The 17,706-nt window shown below is 42.5% G+C and overlaps 1 protein-coding gene across 1 annotated transcript in view; it reads right to left on the bottom strand.

Annotated features, from left to right (window-relative positions):
* Positions 1–17,706, bottom strand: part of ADAMTS12 (ADAM metallopeptidase with thrombospondin type 1 motif 12) — a 329,126-nt gene that overhangs the window by 308,155 nt on the left and 3,265 nt on the right. Inside the window, exon 2 of the mRNA XM_030331700.2 lies at positions 12,730–13,091. Coding sequence (XP_030187560.1) covers positions 12,730–13,091 — 362 coding nt within the window. The remainder of the gene's footprint in view (positions 1–12,729; positions 13,092–17,706) is intronic.

The following is a 17,706-nucleotide window of genomic DNA, read 5'->3' as shown; positions in this document are numbered from 1 at the left end:
TTCAGGGGCGCCTGGGTGGCGCAGTCGGTTAAGCGTCTGAGTTCAGCCAGGTCACGATCTCGCGGTCCGTGAGTTCAAGCCCCGCGTCGGGCTCTGGGCTGATGGCTCAGAGCCTGGAGCCTGTTTCCGATTCTGTGTCTCCCTCTCTCTCTGCCCCTCCCCCGTTCATGCTCTGTCTCTCTCTGTCCCAAAAATAAATAAACGTTGAAAAAAAAAATTAAAAAAAATAAAAATAAAAACCCCTTTCTGTGGACTTATTCTGTATTAGCTAACCCCCTCCCCCACTCCTAACGCGGGCGGACACACACACACACACACACACACACTGCTCCTGCCCCTGCAGTAAACTCTCTCTTATCTGGAAGTTCTGCTGTGAGCAGCCTATTCCCACTATTCTTTCTCTATCAAGCTGCACAGAGATTGGAAAGGAGATAAGACATATATTTTTTAAAGTTTATTTATTTATTTATTTATTTATTTGTAAATAAATAAATATACCCAACATGGGGTTCAAACCCAACATGGGGTTCAAACTCATGACCCCAATACCAAGAATTGCATGTTCTTCTGACTGAGCCAGCCAGGTGACCCAAGATAAGACATATAATTTAATATATGCTATATATGAGATAGAATTTCATGTACTTTAATTAAATTAATATATATACTATGTATTATATATGAGAGATATAACTTATGTAAATTATATAAGTTAACTGAAAAGTAATATGTAACATAATATAAAATATGGATTATAGGGGCGCCTGGGTGGCTCAGTTGGTTAAGCCTCCGGCTTCAGTTCAAGACATGATCACATGGTTCGTGAGTTCAAGCCCCACTTCGGGCTCTGTGCTGACAGCTCAGAGCCTGGAGCTGCTTCAGATTCTGTGTCTCCCTCTCTCTGTGCCCTTCCCCGCTCATGCTCTGTCTCTCTCTCTCTCTCAAAAATAAACATTAAAATTTTTTTAAAATATGTATTCTAAAATATATAAAATATAAAATTAAATAAGTTAAATATATCTGCTTTGTAAGTTAAATAACTTGTACATTATATAAGCCTCATTTTAGCTAACAACTGAACTTTTTGTGTTTCTGCTGCACATATGCTAAAAAACAAAAAAATAGTAAAAGTAACCAAAATGCAGCAAAAGCAAGAAAAAGAAAGGACAGCCAAAGAGAAAGCCCAGAAAATCCACCGCCACAGAGGGGGGAATCAGTCATCAGAGATAAGCTGAGAATGTTGGGGGATTAGAAAGAGAAAAATGCAGCTGCAACTTAAAAAAGAACAAAACAAAACAACAGAAAACAAGACTTGCAGGAAGAAGGGGGGGGCTGCTTGGAAGAAAGATGCGATATCTGATGACCCAGTCAGAGACTGTGGAAGCTGTGCATTTTTAAACTGTGTGACTCATTCTCTAGGGCCAAAGCAGAAACCAAGTGAGGAAAAAATTTCCAGAGAAAAATCTGTCCGCAAACAGGGTGGCGGTGGTGAGGGGAGGGTGGACTGGTGACGAGGGGAATCAATGACACCAAATGGGACCGTTCAGTATGGCACACTGTAGAACTCTGACAAATCTGTTTCTCAGAATAGCTTATTGCCTCCCAGGCAGTTTCGCTGAGGAGCCCTGAAGGAATGTGTAAGTGGGAATGAGACTGAATTAGAGACAGTGGGTCTGGTATAGGACACGCTGGGGTATGAAAGTCACTTCTTTTTTTTCGTTTATTTATTTTGAGAAAGAGAGCAAGCACAAGCAAGTGGGGGAGGGGCAGAGAGAGAGGAGACAGAGAATCCCAAGCAGGCTCTGAGCTGCTAGCATACAGCCCCACTCGAGCCTCGAACTCATGAACTGTGAGGCCATGACCTGAGCTGAAACCAAGAGACAGACGCTTAACCAACCGAACCGATCAGGTGCCCCTGAAAGTCTTTTTCTTTCAATGAATACTTCAAATGTCTCAAGGAGGGAAATAAACAAATACAACAACATACACTATTGGGAAATCTCAGAAGATCGTATTTTTGTAACGTGTGTGTTTAGACGAAGATTTTCCGTGTTTGACTATTTTGAAAAGTCTTAAAAGCAAAAAACCAAGTGTAATCACTGAAGAAGGGGAACAGGACAACTGTGGTGTTACCAGATGGTTTGTGAGGAGTAGAAAGAGAAGCATATGCACAGCTTCTCTAAAACCCCAGTGTATTTAGTCAAAGATATAGAACTTAATGGAAGTAAGTGGTCTGGACCAGGAGTGGAGGCCGGGGCTCCTGTCCCTGTTGACTGTGGGGTGCACTGACATAAGTGGTCCTCTCTGCATGGATAGTGTCCTCCCAGGGCTGAGAGGAAAGCCCCATCTTTGCTTTGCCATTGCCCTTTTATTCCTAGACTTTCCTGAACATCCTGGAAAACTCCACACTCACAGTCTCTTAAGGGAATATTTATAAACATTAAGGTTTCCTCGTTCTTAACCCAAACTTAGCATCAACCAGGCTCCATCCCCTTGGGAGTGGAAATGAAAGTCTAAATGTATTGGTTGTTATTGTCCCTCCTAGCCTTTGGGGGGCCCAGAAAGCCTCTTCTCAACAGCTTAGATGAAGACACCAAAACAAAAGATTATTGCCTAGCATACTCACCAGAGATGAGATCAAATAACCTGAGAACGACTGGAAGCTGTCCTGGTAAGAGCTGTTCATGTCAAGGACAAGGGTTCTAATAGAGCTAAATGCTGTGGAAGTCAGAAGAGCAGCAAAGGATGATGGAGAGTATATCTGGCCACCATCACCTGCCTCATTTGGCTCCCAGGTCTCATGTATCTTTTCAGTCTTTTTTTGAATTGCATTTTCTAAGATTCCTCTTCCACCCTTCTATCCATCAACATTGATTAGAACAGCAGCATCCCCCCCCCACTACTGTTTCTAAGCTTCACTAGATATTTGGGCCAACAATTTGCAGGAAGGATGCAATATGTAAAAGGCTGAACTCAAACAGAACTAGTATCTCTGGGTTTGGTGAGTCAATGCCTGTGAACTTTTAATGCACATACAAATTACCTGGGGCTCTTATTAAAATGTAGGTCTGATTCAGCAAGTCAGGGTGTAGGCTCTGAGAATCTGCATTACTAACAAGTTCCCGGTTGATCACATTCTGACGGTCCATGGGCCACACATTTAGTAGCAAGGACCCAATCCACTCAACTAACAGACCCAAAAAGGCAAAGGATCTCAACTAACATCACATCGTTAGTTAGTATTGAACTAGGACTTGAGCCCAGCTCCTCTGACTCCCAAATCCAGTGGGACTGCTCTGTATGAAAAACATGCCAAGTCTCCACAGACCTGCTATGGCTCTCTAACACAGACTGTCCGGCCAAAAATAAATTAGTTATGTCACACTGAAAAACCATCTCCAACAAGCAAATAAAACGTTTTTCAGTTACAAAACCTAAAACCCAGGCCTCCTATTTTCTCATTTTTCAAAGATCTTATTAATATCTGTTAGTCAATGGAGATGTTTTTGAAAGGAACTAGAGCTTTCTGAAAGCTAATATTTAAGCTTCCTGGACCTGTGACTCGTACGCGATCAAAAAAGAAGAGAAATATTAATCTATGAACATCAAGTGGGAAACTCCGGACACCCAATCTTCAGTGTCTGTAATGAAAACAGAAATGAGGTTCAAAATAAAGACTTCAGAGAAAAGATATACAGGAGAAGGGAGTGACATCTGTATCTGTATTTGTGTGGACCCATAAGTCAAGTAATTAACCCAATAACAAACAGAGCTCTGGCCTCTTGTCTCCCATAAGATGAGGGTCACTCCTTCTCCTGACCTATACCTGGCCCACAGAAAAGGTCCCTAATTCAAGATCCAGCAAAGAAAGAAAACAATGCTGCTTCTTGAAGTATACGTTCTTCAGTTCTCTCTCTCATTTCCAATCCATCATGCTGGGAACTCACAAGATGAACCTGCCAAATTGAAAAGGAAGTGGAAAGATGCAAAAAGAGGAGGGGAGAAAATAACGCTCATGTTTATAAGCCTGTAACACAAAGCACCGATAGGGACAAATCTCCCGCCAGCCAGTTCCAAAGTCTCACTTCTGAGTAATCATGGGTCTGACCAGGCAACCCCCAAACGTCAGGGTCACAAGGAATTCCTCAGCCTGGGAGCAGAGTTAGGGGATACACAGAGCATTACTTTCCCTCCCTCCTGGCGAGGAGCACCAAAACCTGACACACAGGCATCCCACAACTCAAACGACTGTTTTCGGCAAAGGAGCCACAAAGTTCCAGATCAGGAAGCAAGGCCAGAAGCCACTCTGGGAGATTTCCCACAGAGTTCTGCCAGTGGATTTCATTCGTCAGCTACATCACCCTGGGCTGCAGCCGGAGTTCAAGAACAAGAGGGCAGAGATGGTTATGTTATTTGCTTGTGTGGAAAAGGAACTGGCAGAACTTTCCATCTGGGCCAAGAACTGAACTGCCCTTGAGGGAGTAATGTGGAGTGAAGCGCACCCCTCTCTCAATGGAGGCACCATCATAGAGCATAGAGTTTTAAATGCCACTGATCTCATTTACAGCATTCACACAGCAAAACACGAGAACACTTAATTCTAGGATTTGGGGAAATTAGAATCTAACAACGTTTACAAAGTTAAAATGATGTAACAGCCTATCCCAGCAAAAACTGGTATCTTTCTAGTAGAAGCTGGAAGACAATTCCAAAGCTTCCTACTGTCCTACATCCTAAGATTCAATTTCTTTTTGGAGCATACCTTCCGTTTGTTTGGATGACAAAAATTAAAATTCACTTCACCTCAATGTAAAGATAGCTAAACAAGGAAACAGAAGGATGCCTTCAGAATTGCTATTGGGCATATGTTTCAACAGAAACGTTTCACTATAATTTGTGCATTTGTATGGGAGAAATTGTTTTTCTCTAGACAGCCTGATAAGATCTGAGCATTTATGTTAACTCTCTCTTCTTGAAAAGGCCTCCTCCCTTGTCTTGCAGCTCAAGCAGTTGTTCACTGCAGATCAGAAACAAAGAGCCCAATAGTTTCAGGAATTAGACACAGACTGTTCTTCACCTTGAACTGAAGGAGAGATTGGGAAAAAGCACTGGCTGAGACTTGCGATACCTCAATGGAAAAGGATCTGTTATTAATGCACATAAACTCCCCACCTCTCCAACCTGTTGCAAGAAACCGAGTACCTTAGGCTTTGGGAAACATGCTGGTGATGGATGACTGTGTCCCCATGTGACTGTCATCCAGGAGCCACAGAGCCAGGCCAAATCCTGTGGGGAAGGGGCTCCGTGACTATTGCAGTAGCACACATGTATGCAAATTGCAAGAAGGTGTGCAAGAGAGACAGATGAAATTTTAAAAGGTGTCCCTTTCAGACAGATGAATTTTAAACGGCACCCATCTAGGTAGACAAATTACAAAAAGATGCTCCACTTTGGGCAAAGGGTTTATAACAAACCCTCTTTTCATCTTGAAACTGGGATTTGGTTCAGTTGGCAGATCCTGATCTGGATTTCAGGCCTCCACCCTCCCCTTGATAGGGCACTTTTGTGGGGTTTACTAGGTACAAACTACCCTGTTGGGCCCAGCTGCTTTAGATTGGGGTTGCCCATGAAGCAAGTAGCTATTCCTTGCAGGAAACACCTGAGAAGAAGCACGAGAAACAAAGATGAGACTCAGCCTGGGGTGGGGAAATTTTCCTCCTTTCTCAGAGGCTTCATGATTGGGCCCAGGACTCAGTAAAGAATTCTGTTTCAGTGCACCCTTTTGCAAGGAGATTGCTGGTGGGGTGATCTTTGCTACGTATCAAAAGGCCAAGTGCTTGGTTAGAGACCCTTTTGAAACTCAGCCTACACTCAGCACAGCCAAGGTGAAGAGAAGTTTTAAGTTGTTATTTGTACCATACCTTCCTTCCCTTTATATGCAAACTTTCCAAAAAGTCTTACTGATAATTACAGTTTGGAATCTGATGTGCTTTACGGAACTAAGAAAAGGCCCGACCCAGGCTCAGAAGAGAAAAGCAAAGTTGATAACAGTGTCCTCTTCCCAAAGTCAACATGATAGTGGCAGTCACAATGCTCTTCGGGTGATGAACCCAAGAGGGCCATAGAGCAGAGCAACATCACACTGCCACAATGAGCCAGTGCCCTGGGAACCCACTAGAAGTGATTTAGGGACCATTTAAGCAGACTGTACCATAGAAGTCAATAGGTGGTGTTCAAGTCATTGTTTGGGTAATTGAGGAAATATAATCTCATTGTGAAGCCACAGCCTGGGGGAGGTCTACAAAAACTTGGGGCAGTAAAAGGCTAAATGCTGAAACAAACACATCCATCCATTCAGCCAGTATTCACTGAAGGTTTACTATCTAACATAGCTAAACATGTGTGAACAAGACAGGGTGAGGAAAAGAAAAGTTAAGCAAAAAATAAAAGAAAACATCAGGTATCATAGGTTCTTTTTAAAAATAAAATGGGCAATGTGGTAGAACACTGGAGGTTTCTACTTTAGATTCAGTGGTCAGGGAAGATCATCAGCTGGGATCTAAACGACGAGAAGGAGCAGCTAGGTAGAAATCTGAGGGAAGAGTGTTCTAGGCAGAGGGAACATGAATGCAAAGGCGATGAGGCCAGAGTGTGCTTGGTACATTTGAAAGACAGAAAGGTCAGTGTGGCTGGAGGGCAAGGTGATGGGGCAGGAGGCCAGGGAGGTAGACAGTGACCAGGCCAGAGGGATATTGGAAGCTAAGACAAGACATTCGGATTTTATTCTGCTATGATGGGAAATAAGTAGAGATTTTAAGCAGTAGAGTGCACTGCTCTAGAAATGTGTTTAGAAGTCCAATCTGGCCACTACGTGAGAAATGGCTTGCAGAGAATTGAGAGGAAGTGGAGGAACCACTTGGGAGGTCAATTCAGTGGTGACTAGAACTGGGGCAGAGTTTCTCAACCTCGAAACTATTGACATTTTGTATCATACAATCCTTTGTCGGGGAGGGTCATTCTGTGGTTTGTAGAAAGTTTCCAACATCACTGGTCTTTACTTACCAGAAGCCCGAAGTAGTCATCCCTTCCCCAATTGTGACAGCCAAAAATATCTCCAGACATTGCCAAATGTCCCCTATAGGACAAAACTACCCCTGTTGACAATGTGGAAGTGATAAGAGGGGTAGATTCTGCACATAGTTTGAAAGAAGAGCTGACAGGATTTGCTGATAAGAATAAATACAGAGTAGGAGAGAAAGAGATGAGTCAACCATAGGATGAGTCCATGGGTTTTGGCTGAACAACTGAACGAATAAAGTTGACACATACAACAATGGGGAAAATGGCAGGAGGAGGGAATCAAGAGTATTGCTATGAACATGTCATATTTGAGATTCCTATTTGGCATACATGTGGAAATGGCAAATACAGTTGGAGTTGCAAGGAAATATCAGAGTTAGATACATAAATTTAGTAGTTATTCACATACATGTACAGAGATAGAGCTAGATGAGATAGATAGATAGATAGATAGATAGATAGATAGATAGATAGATAGATAGATAGATACAATAGATAATTATACAAATAGATGATTAGATAGATGATAATGATAGATAATGAATGAACAGAAGGACAGATGGTCAGATAAACTGACAGAGGAGTAGACAGCATTTGGGACTGGTCAGGATCACCTAATAGAGGATGAAATTAGAGAAGAGGGAGCTACAGACAAAGCCCTGGGACACTCTAGTAGTTAAAGATATGGAAAGAAGCAAAGGATGTTGAGACAGAACTCTCAGGGTGGTAGGTAGGAGTAAAACCATAATAATGCGTTACCACTTACGCCAAGAGAAAAAAATACATAAAAATAGAAATTGTGTCAAACGGTGCTGAAACATAAGTACAGTGAAAACAGAGAGGCACCCACTGGCAACACAAAGTTCACTGATGACCTGATTAGAGCAGTTTTAATGAGTTGCCCCAACAAGGTAGGTGAAGAGATTCAGTTACTCTTACTAAGCCAACAAGAGAACTGGATACTTTTCAAAAGTACTTAGAGCTGTTATCTACAACAGCATGAAATAGGCAGGGCTGACTAACATAATTATCGGTGTTTTTGTGTAGGAATAGTTTGCAAGGGGGTTAAGGCAGTCACTGAAATGAAGGTTCTTGTTACAACTTTTGAGACAGGTTGGACACTTAAAAACCTATAAACAGTGTTTAGACACTAGAATTCTTCAAACTGAAAAGAAATCATAGATCATACTAATGAGGCATAGAAACTTAGGTCACAGCGCAGAAGACTCTTCTCCAAACGTGCTCTGAATCAATAAGCAGAATCTCACCCGTGAATAAAATGTGGTCATCCCGCCAGGCGCCATCTTTCAGCAGTGGGGGAGACAGTGAGGCTCAGCACAGAAGAAACTATCATTCTATCTGATTTAGAATCAAAAAACTCTCCAAACCAGAATACTTCAAGAATAAATATGAGTAAACAAACAAAGGGAACAGATTTGCAAAAACAGTTTCACTAATTTTTCCCCAAATAAATTCTCTGACCCAGAAAAGTAAATTAAAAAAATACAAAGCAATTATTACAGTTCGTTTAACAGCCTCATTCTCTATTCACGCTAACTACCCTATAGGTGGGATAAGCCCGCTGGTCCATAAGGACAGCCCAACTAATGGGTGATACATTCGAGGACAATGTCTGGGAGATTTCCTGGTGAGAAATGCCATCAGAGTGAGATTTAGAATTCCTTCTAAGGAGCTATAGAATTCTCACCTTGGGAAGGAGAGAAAACAAGCATCATGGACCTTTTACTCCAACCAGTCAACCTGGATAGGTCTCATGGGAAGAAGTGGAAGAAACTTATCCTGTTCATCAACTGGACTAACTGTAACAAATGTCAATTCTACGAGTTTATATATAAGTTTATATAATTCCTACCAAAATCTCAGCACATTTTTGTGGTCAGACTATTCTAAAATTTATATGGAAAGGCAAAGGAACTAGAATTACAAACACAATTTTGGGAAAAAATAAAATGTTAGGAATCAGTCTACTAGATTTCCAGACTACTTATACAGCTATAGCAATAAAGATTCTACTGATGGAATAGAACACAAAACTCAGACTCACAAAAATATCTCCAAATGAATTTCACAAACGTAGAAACAATTCAAAGGAGGGAAGTTAGCCTTTTTAAAACAAATGGTGCTGGAGCAGTTAGACACTCATAGGCCACAAGAAAAGAAGAGAGAGAATGAACCTCTACCTAAGTCTCACATCTTACACAAAAATTTACTCAGAATGGATTATGACTTAAATACAAAATGTACACATAAGGAGGGGAGAGAGGCAGGAAGGAAATGGGTACGGCTGTAAGAGGACAACATGAGTAACTGTTTGTGATAGAAATGTTGGGCATCTTGACTATATCAATGTCAAACTGCTGCCTATGATACTGTGCAGTAATTCTGTAAGATGCTACCATTGGGAGGGACTGAGTCAAGGGTACATGGGATCTCTCAGTATTCATTCTTACACCTGCATATGAATCCACAACAATCTCAAAATAAAAAGTTTAACTAAAAAAAAAAAAAACAAAACTAAGAATACCTCTTTGAAAATTGTAATCCATCGTTGAGCTCAGATCAAGAAAGGAAATCTCAAGGTGCCAAAAGGGAAAAGGAAAGAGAGTTGAGGGGGAGTTGAAGCTGAGTGGCCCCTAAGAAAGAGAGCTATTTGGATTCGGGTCAGGATCTAATTCTCCAGTAGGGGTGGGAATTGAGGTTAGGGTTTAGGATAGAGCCAAAAACCATATTCACTTTAATAAAGCCTGAGCTGTCCCTGACTGTGAACAAAAATTTAAAATATTTATTAAAATAAAAACATTACAAATATTTACTGACTCAGGTATCTGGGAGCCTAGACTGAGCCCTCGGTGGAGGTGGGGTACCCATGAAGAATCTGAACCCCAGTCCCATATCATACACAAATGTGCAGGATAACATTTTGCAGAAAATCTCAGCTGAAATACTAACAACAAAGTAGCCTGGAGCAAATCCGATAGGGTCCCTGGCAATAGCAAATCCAAAACCACCCCACTGGAATTCTCACAGGTAATGACTCCCACTGAGGATCAATTCTAAGTCTAATTGATTAAACAACACAGTCTCTCCATCAAAAAACTTAGAATGGAACAAATCAACTAAACTGTTCAAAAAAAAAAATTCTGTAACTTTAAGGTTATAAAGACTTCAGAGGAGAGAGAGGGTGGTGAGAATGTTAAAGATGACCAAGGAGGGGCTGCTGGGCAGGACATGGGCTGACTGTCTGAGAGTAGCTCCCAAGAGGATGGGGACCAGAGGTGTGTGGAAGGTATTAAATGGAGGGAGGCCATCCCACACCCTGTCATGAGTGACCTTTCTTCGGTCTTCAGTCCGCAACCATCTGAGCCTGCTCCAAGGGACACTAAATTGACCTTAAATTTTAGGCAACTCTAAGAGAACACAGCCTCCAGCATTACGATGGCTATATCTAAAGCAAAGAATATGCCAGCCCTGAGCCAGAGGAAGGAAAAGCTCATGTCTTGTTCTACATGACAGTGTTTTCTTCCTCAGAAAGCTTTCCCAAATGCCACCTCTGTCCTTAGGAATGGTGAGGGGCTTAAAAGCCAATATACATCCTAAGCCTGCCATCCTGTGAATTTGAGTGTGGGGTCCTGTTTTGGTGAAAAGGAAAATAAATATCCCAGAGGTCAGATCCCAGACAAGTGATCAGGGGAAATCAGACACAAGGCCAACCACTATCCTTTTGATGAGAAGCACTGACGATGATGGCACACGAGCAAATGAACTTGAAGCCAGCCAGTTCGTATGTTCACAGAAAGGAAAGAAACTCATTTGGATTTTACGGCTTATTTTATAACTATCATTAACTGTTCAATTCTGTGTGAAAGGCTCAAAACTAATCCCAGTAGATTGGTTCTTCTGACAAAATCATTTAGTGATTTGAATCTACAGTTTCCATCATCCTGGCTACCACATTAGTCCATTAGTTAATATTTGCTTCTTTGTGCTCCTGTACTTAGAATGAATCTGGAATCTGAATCTGAAAATGCCCACATGGTACTTTGCTCTGCTCCCTGGGGCCATTTGAAATTGAAAAGCTCCCAGCATTCTGTTTCCAAGCCTGACATAATGCTAACCAGTGTGCAATCTCCCTTAGAAAGCACAAGAGGAAAAGAGGGGGCAATTGAGAGCAGCGGTTCTCAGCCCTGGCTGCATGTTAGAATTACTTGGGAAGAGCTGCCACTTTAGAGTAATATTGACTAATGTTGCTAATTAATACCTGCTCACACTAATTCATTGGCTGTCAACATTGACCACACATTAGAATTTTCTTGGGAGCTTTAAAAAAATACTGATGTCTGTGCTTCACCCTCAGACCAGGTAAATCAGAACATCTGGGAAGAGGGGTGGGGAATGGGTACTTTTTAAAAGCTCCTGGGTTGATCCTAATGTTTGATCAGGGCCAGTGCTTCTTAAACTTTACTGAGCATCAGAATCTCCTGAAAAGCTTATTAAACCAAGGATTTTAAATACGCAGGCAACAGAGACAGAAAGTAGATTAGTGGTTCCCCAAAACTAGGGGAGATGAGGGGATTGGGGGGTGCCTGGTAAGGGGTAGAAGGACTCAGGCTCAAAATAACTGCCCAATAAAGTTATTCAACTTCTCCAAGCTTCATCATCTAGAAAAATAACAAAGATGGGGGGGGGGCAGAAGAGGACAATGTACATAAACCACCTCATAAACGACACATTCCAGTACCTGGCATGTTGGAAACATAAAAAAAAAAAAATGATAATGACAGCCAACATCCATTGACTGTATTATTTACCAAGCGTTCTTCTAAGTTTGATATATATATATATATTCATTTCATTCTCACAATATTGTACTATAGGGGCCAGTAAATTTTTTCTGTAAAAGTCAGAGAGCAATTTTTGGGCCTCGTGGGCCATACAGTCCTCATCCCAACTACTGAGCTCTGCTGTTGTAGTTTGAAAGCAGCCATACACACTATAAACACATGAGCTTACCTGTGTTCCCATAAAACTTTATTTATAAAAAACAAGAGGCAGTCCAGATTTGGTCTGTGGGCCATACTTTGCCAACCCTTTTTCTATGAGTTGGGTACTGTCATTATCTCCACTTTACAAATGAGCAAACAAAGGCACAAAGGGATAAACGGACTGCCTAACTTCCCACACCGAATCTGATTACGAAGTACACATAGTCAGCCATTATGCCATAGCAGCTACTCACCACTGGTAAGCCTCTCAGTCCAAATTCAGGTTTTCCTAACTCCAAAGGGCCGGCCAGCCAGTCAGTCACAATACCCTCCGAGCCGCCACAGAGACTGAAGACCCACCTCCAATCCTCCCCTCCTCCCATGCTGTTCCCGGTTGAAGGTTGAACCCTCCCTGCTCTGAACCCTCAGTGCCTTGACTCTCCATACCTCCCAGATCGATCCACTTTTTATGTGATTTTCTGCATTTCTCCCCAGCCCATTTGGCAGCCTGGACCATGCTCATCACAAGTGTTCAATGTGCATGTGCTGAATGTGTCTGTGAACCCACTAGTGCTGGACATGCAGGACGAGACTATAGGGGCCTGGGGACAGAGAAGGGAGGTAGGTGATGGACCCGGGCACTCACCAGTCCCTGGCAGGCACTGAGTGCTGCAACCCCGATTCTGATGCCCTGTTGCAGAACTGTGCCCCTGAGATGGCAGGGGGGTGCCGAGGAAGCCACCATCTTAACACGGGAAAGATTTCCGTATCTCCTCTCCACGATATAGCTTTTGGAAAGAAATCCCTGATTGACTGACAAGTTGAAGAACAGGTCCTTCTCCTCGTGGGAAATTCTATAGTACACCCGATCCTCTGGGCCATCCAAATCTCTCTTCCTCCTGTCGCTGGTGATGGGATGGCGCAGGCCATGTGATAGAAAATGCCCACTGGCATCTACGCGGACAGGAGCCACCACGTGATATTCTGGCAGGGCCTTGACAAAATGCGCTGAAAGAAAAGGACACAAAAGATAAAACCGAGGGAATTCCCTGATGAGTCTGTGGCAAGGTGAATGCTCTGCTATTTGGAACTTAGACTTCAGCTCGCGGATTGCAAAGTACCACTGCTGACTTGAAGTTTACAGATTGTGTCTACCACGCATGTACTGTCAACAGTAAATTCCCTGAACAACTCAAATTGACTCGGGACCCCTCCTTGACGACACGTGGCAGTCTGCACCAACACAAAGGCACAGCTCTGGACGGCAGATGCTTTGCGGGAGACAGATTAAAATGAGAATTAATGCCTGAGTACTGTTAGGAAAGGGGCAAGGTCAGTATAAGGAATATTTCATATTTCGAGGCTTGAGTTCATTAGTACAAATCACAGAGCTTGGCTGTTTATTACAAAGAGCTTAAACGCCTCAGGAACTTCCCATTAACTCAGGTTAGAGGGAAAATGAAAAAACAGCTAACCCACCATACACACTCTGACAAACTTCACACCCGTTGCAGCCTAAGTGTTCTGCCACGTAGCAAAGGCTGCTTAAAGAAACTTGGATGTTTATTTTTATTTTTACAAAACACACAAAATAAAAGGGTAAGATGAACCCTGCCACTTTAAAAAATGCTAGACGGGAACACTCGTCTCTGCCACACACAGGGACATAGGCCTTTTGACTAGTTTATGTTTAAAGTCCCCACCCCCTCCTCTTCATTCTGATGTTTGAGAATAACAAGGAGTCTCTCTAGCAGGGGCTAATCATCACTCGGGATTACAGGCTACTTCCAGCAAACCAGTAGCCACTTCGTAAAATAACTAATCTTCTGCTTTAGAGGGAAAAAAAAGAAAGAAAAGAAAAGAAAAGGAGCAAGGGAGGAAGAGAGAGAGAAACAAATGCCACTTGCCACCTTCTAGATGGATTTCTTGCACTTTCAAGCTTGCGTTGCTTTGTTCGTATTACCGCCCCAGCTACAGTGTCTTTTGCACTTTCTACCAATACTCTGTGCATTCCCATGTATGTTTTAAGTCTCAACTCCAGTTCCCCCTCTTCTTTCACTTAAAGTCCCTGGTTGAAGTTCTTTCTCCCTCCTTTGCACCCTCACCCAAGGCCTTACTTCCTGTAGCTCCCAGAATGGTCTCATTTTACAAGGCCTTTTGTTCATCACACTTTATTCCCAAAGCCTTTGGAGCCTAGAACTTGCACGTGGCAGCCTGGCTTGTAACGTGTTGCTGTAACAGGGAGTATGTTTGTGGCTGGTTCATTATAAGAACTGGGCTTCATGGAATACATTTATAAAACAGCCTCCCCCCACCCCACCCCACCCCACCCCACCCTCCCCCTGCCAGACAACTGCCTTCAAACACACTTTGTGAAATTGTTCACTTCTGCCTTGGATGAAATATGGGCAGAGCACAGAGTTTTCACTCTTAGGTACTAATAAACAGTCTCAATGTTTAGGTGTAAAAAATCCAGACCCATTGCTTCTAATTGCAGCACTTAGGAGCAATAGATCACATAGCAATATGGAAAAATCTTTAAAAACAATGTTCACTGAAAAATAAGAAACAATACAAGTGAATGCAGAGCCATCTACATCCATGGAAAATACATGCACACAAAAACAATAATACAAAGTCTGCCAGAACATATGCAAAAAAATACATATGGAACCCATTAAAATGGTTTTCCATGAGGAGGAATGGGAGTGGGGACAAAAATGCATAAAAAAATAAAACCAGAAAGGGATTTTGCACAAAATGGTGACGCTAGAGTACCATGACCTAGGAGTCAAACTGACTCAGTCCTCTGTACTGCCTACTCCCCAAGGAATATCTGGACATCTTTAATATCAGAGTTTCACTGCCCTTCCAAGTTCAGACCTTAGGAGAGGAAAGGCCAGGTTAGGTGGGGCAAGGGTGGATGTGGTTGACTTCCACAGTATTATTCTCAGTTACTCTTCTCTTCTACTACTCATGGCAACACCTCTGGCTACCCCAGGATGAGCAGTGGACGGAAGTTAAGGGCCGAAAAAGTCTTATTTAATGGTGTATAGCCATCATCTTGCAATGAGACCAGCAGTCCCATTGCACTGGTCACTGCCCAGATGCTGACTCTTCTCAGGAGAAGTTCCGTGTCCCTTATAAGACCTGTCTCTGAACATACATCTCAAAGAACTCACCATGATTTTTGAAAGTATAAAATGAAAGATAAAGCTTGCCTAAGCTCTAGCAACTATTGTTCAAGGAATAAAGAAGCAAACAAATTTAGAGCCTTTGACCTAGTTGCTTTTGATCTAATGGATTTTTAGGAGAGCCAACATAAGCTGGCTATATAATAATGTAATGATAATAACCACAGTAACCATTTCATGACCACCTGCTATGATCCAAGTACCACAGGTCTCTTATTCAGTACTCACACAACCTGTGATTCACAGATTCAGTGAATTCCCTTTTCATAGATGAAGAAACTGAGCCTACGAGAGGGCACAGAGTCAATATGCAACATTATCCATATTGAAATCTCACGGTTCTTATTTCAAAGCCACGTTCTTAGCCACTTCCCTTTGCGTACATAAGCAGTGCACTTGGCAGAGAGTATGACCTAGTAGAAGTGATACTACCACCACCCCCTGCCCCCCCCTTCCCCAGGGATGATGATCTGACAAGAAAAGAACGGCTTGACTTCTTTAAGATGCCTCAATTTGCACAGCAATAAATGGAGATAATAACTGCCTATTTATCAGGTACAGTAATAAGACATAAGACGAGTTTTGCCTCTTCATTTGACTGCAAACCAAGTAGCGAAGCCATGGCAGCCCATAAGTGTGGGCAGAAATAAGAGGCCACGTACATAAGGGGTGTGACTTATGTGGTGGCCCAACTGCACTTGCCTCACCTACACAAGGGCGTAATAACAGTATCTACCTACCTTCTAGGGTGGTTTTGAGGATCCAGTGGATTAATATATGTAATGGATTTAGAAGAGTGCTCGACAAATAGCACTCAATAGCTACTATTAGTATTAAAGATAGAAACTTAGCCACCAAGGATCACCATGGCCATAAATAGATGTAACCTCCAAGCAGAGACAGGGGAGAATCCCATGCTCACCTTGGCTTCCTCTCGGTAGGTACTCAGTTTGGAAGATGAGATAGCTACGACCTTGGCCAATAGAAAGCCCGGCTCAGAGGAGATATGACAGGAATGGAGAAATAAGATGTCAGGAAATAATAAGAGCTCCTCATTTTTACCATTTCTATGGTTAAGCACAGCATTTAGAGTATATCAACTTGGTCTTGTCTAATCTTTACAGTTCTCTGGGACAGGTATTATTAAGCGTCCCTCATCTAGCCTTCATTCCCTCCACTGTAAAAAGACAGTGAAGAGGGGGGCGCCTGGGTGGCTCAGTCGGTTAAGCGGCCGACTTCGGCTCAGGTCATGATTTCGCGGTCCATGAGTTCGAGTCCTGCGTTGGGCTCTGTGCTGACAGCTCAGAGCCTGGAGCCTGCTTCAGATTCTGTGTCTCCCTCTCTCTGACCCTCCCCCGTTCGTGCTCTGTCTCTCTCTGTCTCAAAAATAAATAAACGTTTAAAAAAATTAAAAAAAAAAAAGACAATGAAGAAGGGTGAGGATTCATTCTGGGGCAATCTGACCCCAGAGCCCACCCTTCTAACCTCTGCCTTTGCTGCTTCTCAAGCATCTACCACTGAGACCAGATGTCAAGGTGGGGCATCAACAGGGCTGGGGGGAGGGGCGGGGACTGAGACTCACTGTAATCACATTACCATCTGCAGGTTTATGGAAATACATTATAAGCCCTAAATACTTGGATTTGCCTTATTGAAAATTAGACTTGAAACCCTTGGTCACAAACATGGATGATACTTCATGAGAAATCTGAGTGAGCCTGTTGGCACAAGTGCTTTTGAAAATACACAACACCAAGCGATCTTTCACCCTCTGCTTAGAAAGAAAGGAAAGAGGTGAGAGAATATTTACCTGCCAGATTTTATAGCTTAGGTTAAATCTATACTTACCCTTTACTTTGATTATTTCCATCTTAGAGAACAATAAATTTCTAAGACTCTTAATAAAAAGCGCAATGAAATTCTGTAATAGTTCATTTTCATAATTCTCTTCCACGGGTTGTTGTAACCTTTCAAATATACTTTTATCATAGAAAACTCTATGTGTCAAAATGTGGAGAACAGTGTTGATCCCCTCAAAGTTGTAAAGTACAACACACAAGGTTGGATTTTCTCACGAACCCTACGACAACTAACCTCCAGACCATAATTGCTTATGATAATTAACACAAATAAAATATTAAAACTGTGAAGTCTCTTCTTTCATTAAGAGAATATATGAGGGGCGCCTGGGTGGCGCTGAAGTGTCAGTTAAGCCTGCGACTTCGGCTCAGGTCATGATCTCACAGCTTGTGGGTTCGAGCCCGGCGTCGGGCTCTGTACTGACAGCTTGCTCAGAGCCTGGACCGTGCTTTAGGTTCTGTGTCTCCTTCTCTCTCTGCCCCTCCCCCGCTCGTGCTCTGTCTCTCAAAAATAAATAAAATTAAAATAACTAAAATTAAATTCTAATTAAAACAAATTTAAAGAGAATA

This window comes from Lynx canadensis, chromosome A1 (assembly GCF_007474595.2).
Source record: "Lynx canadensis isolate LIC74 chromosome A1, mLynCan4.pri.v2, whole genome shotgun sequence".
NCBI classification, from domain to species: domain Eukaryota; kingdom Metazoa; phylum Chordata; class Mammalia; order Carnivora; family Felidae; genus Lynx; species Lynx canadensis.
Note: the sequence above shows the minus strand (reverse complement) of the source record. Positions and strands in the feature narration are given on the sequence as shown.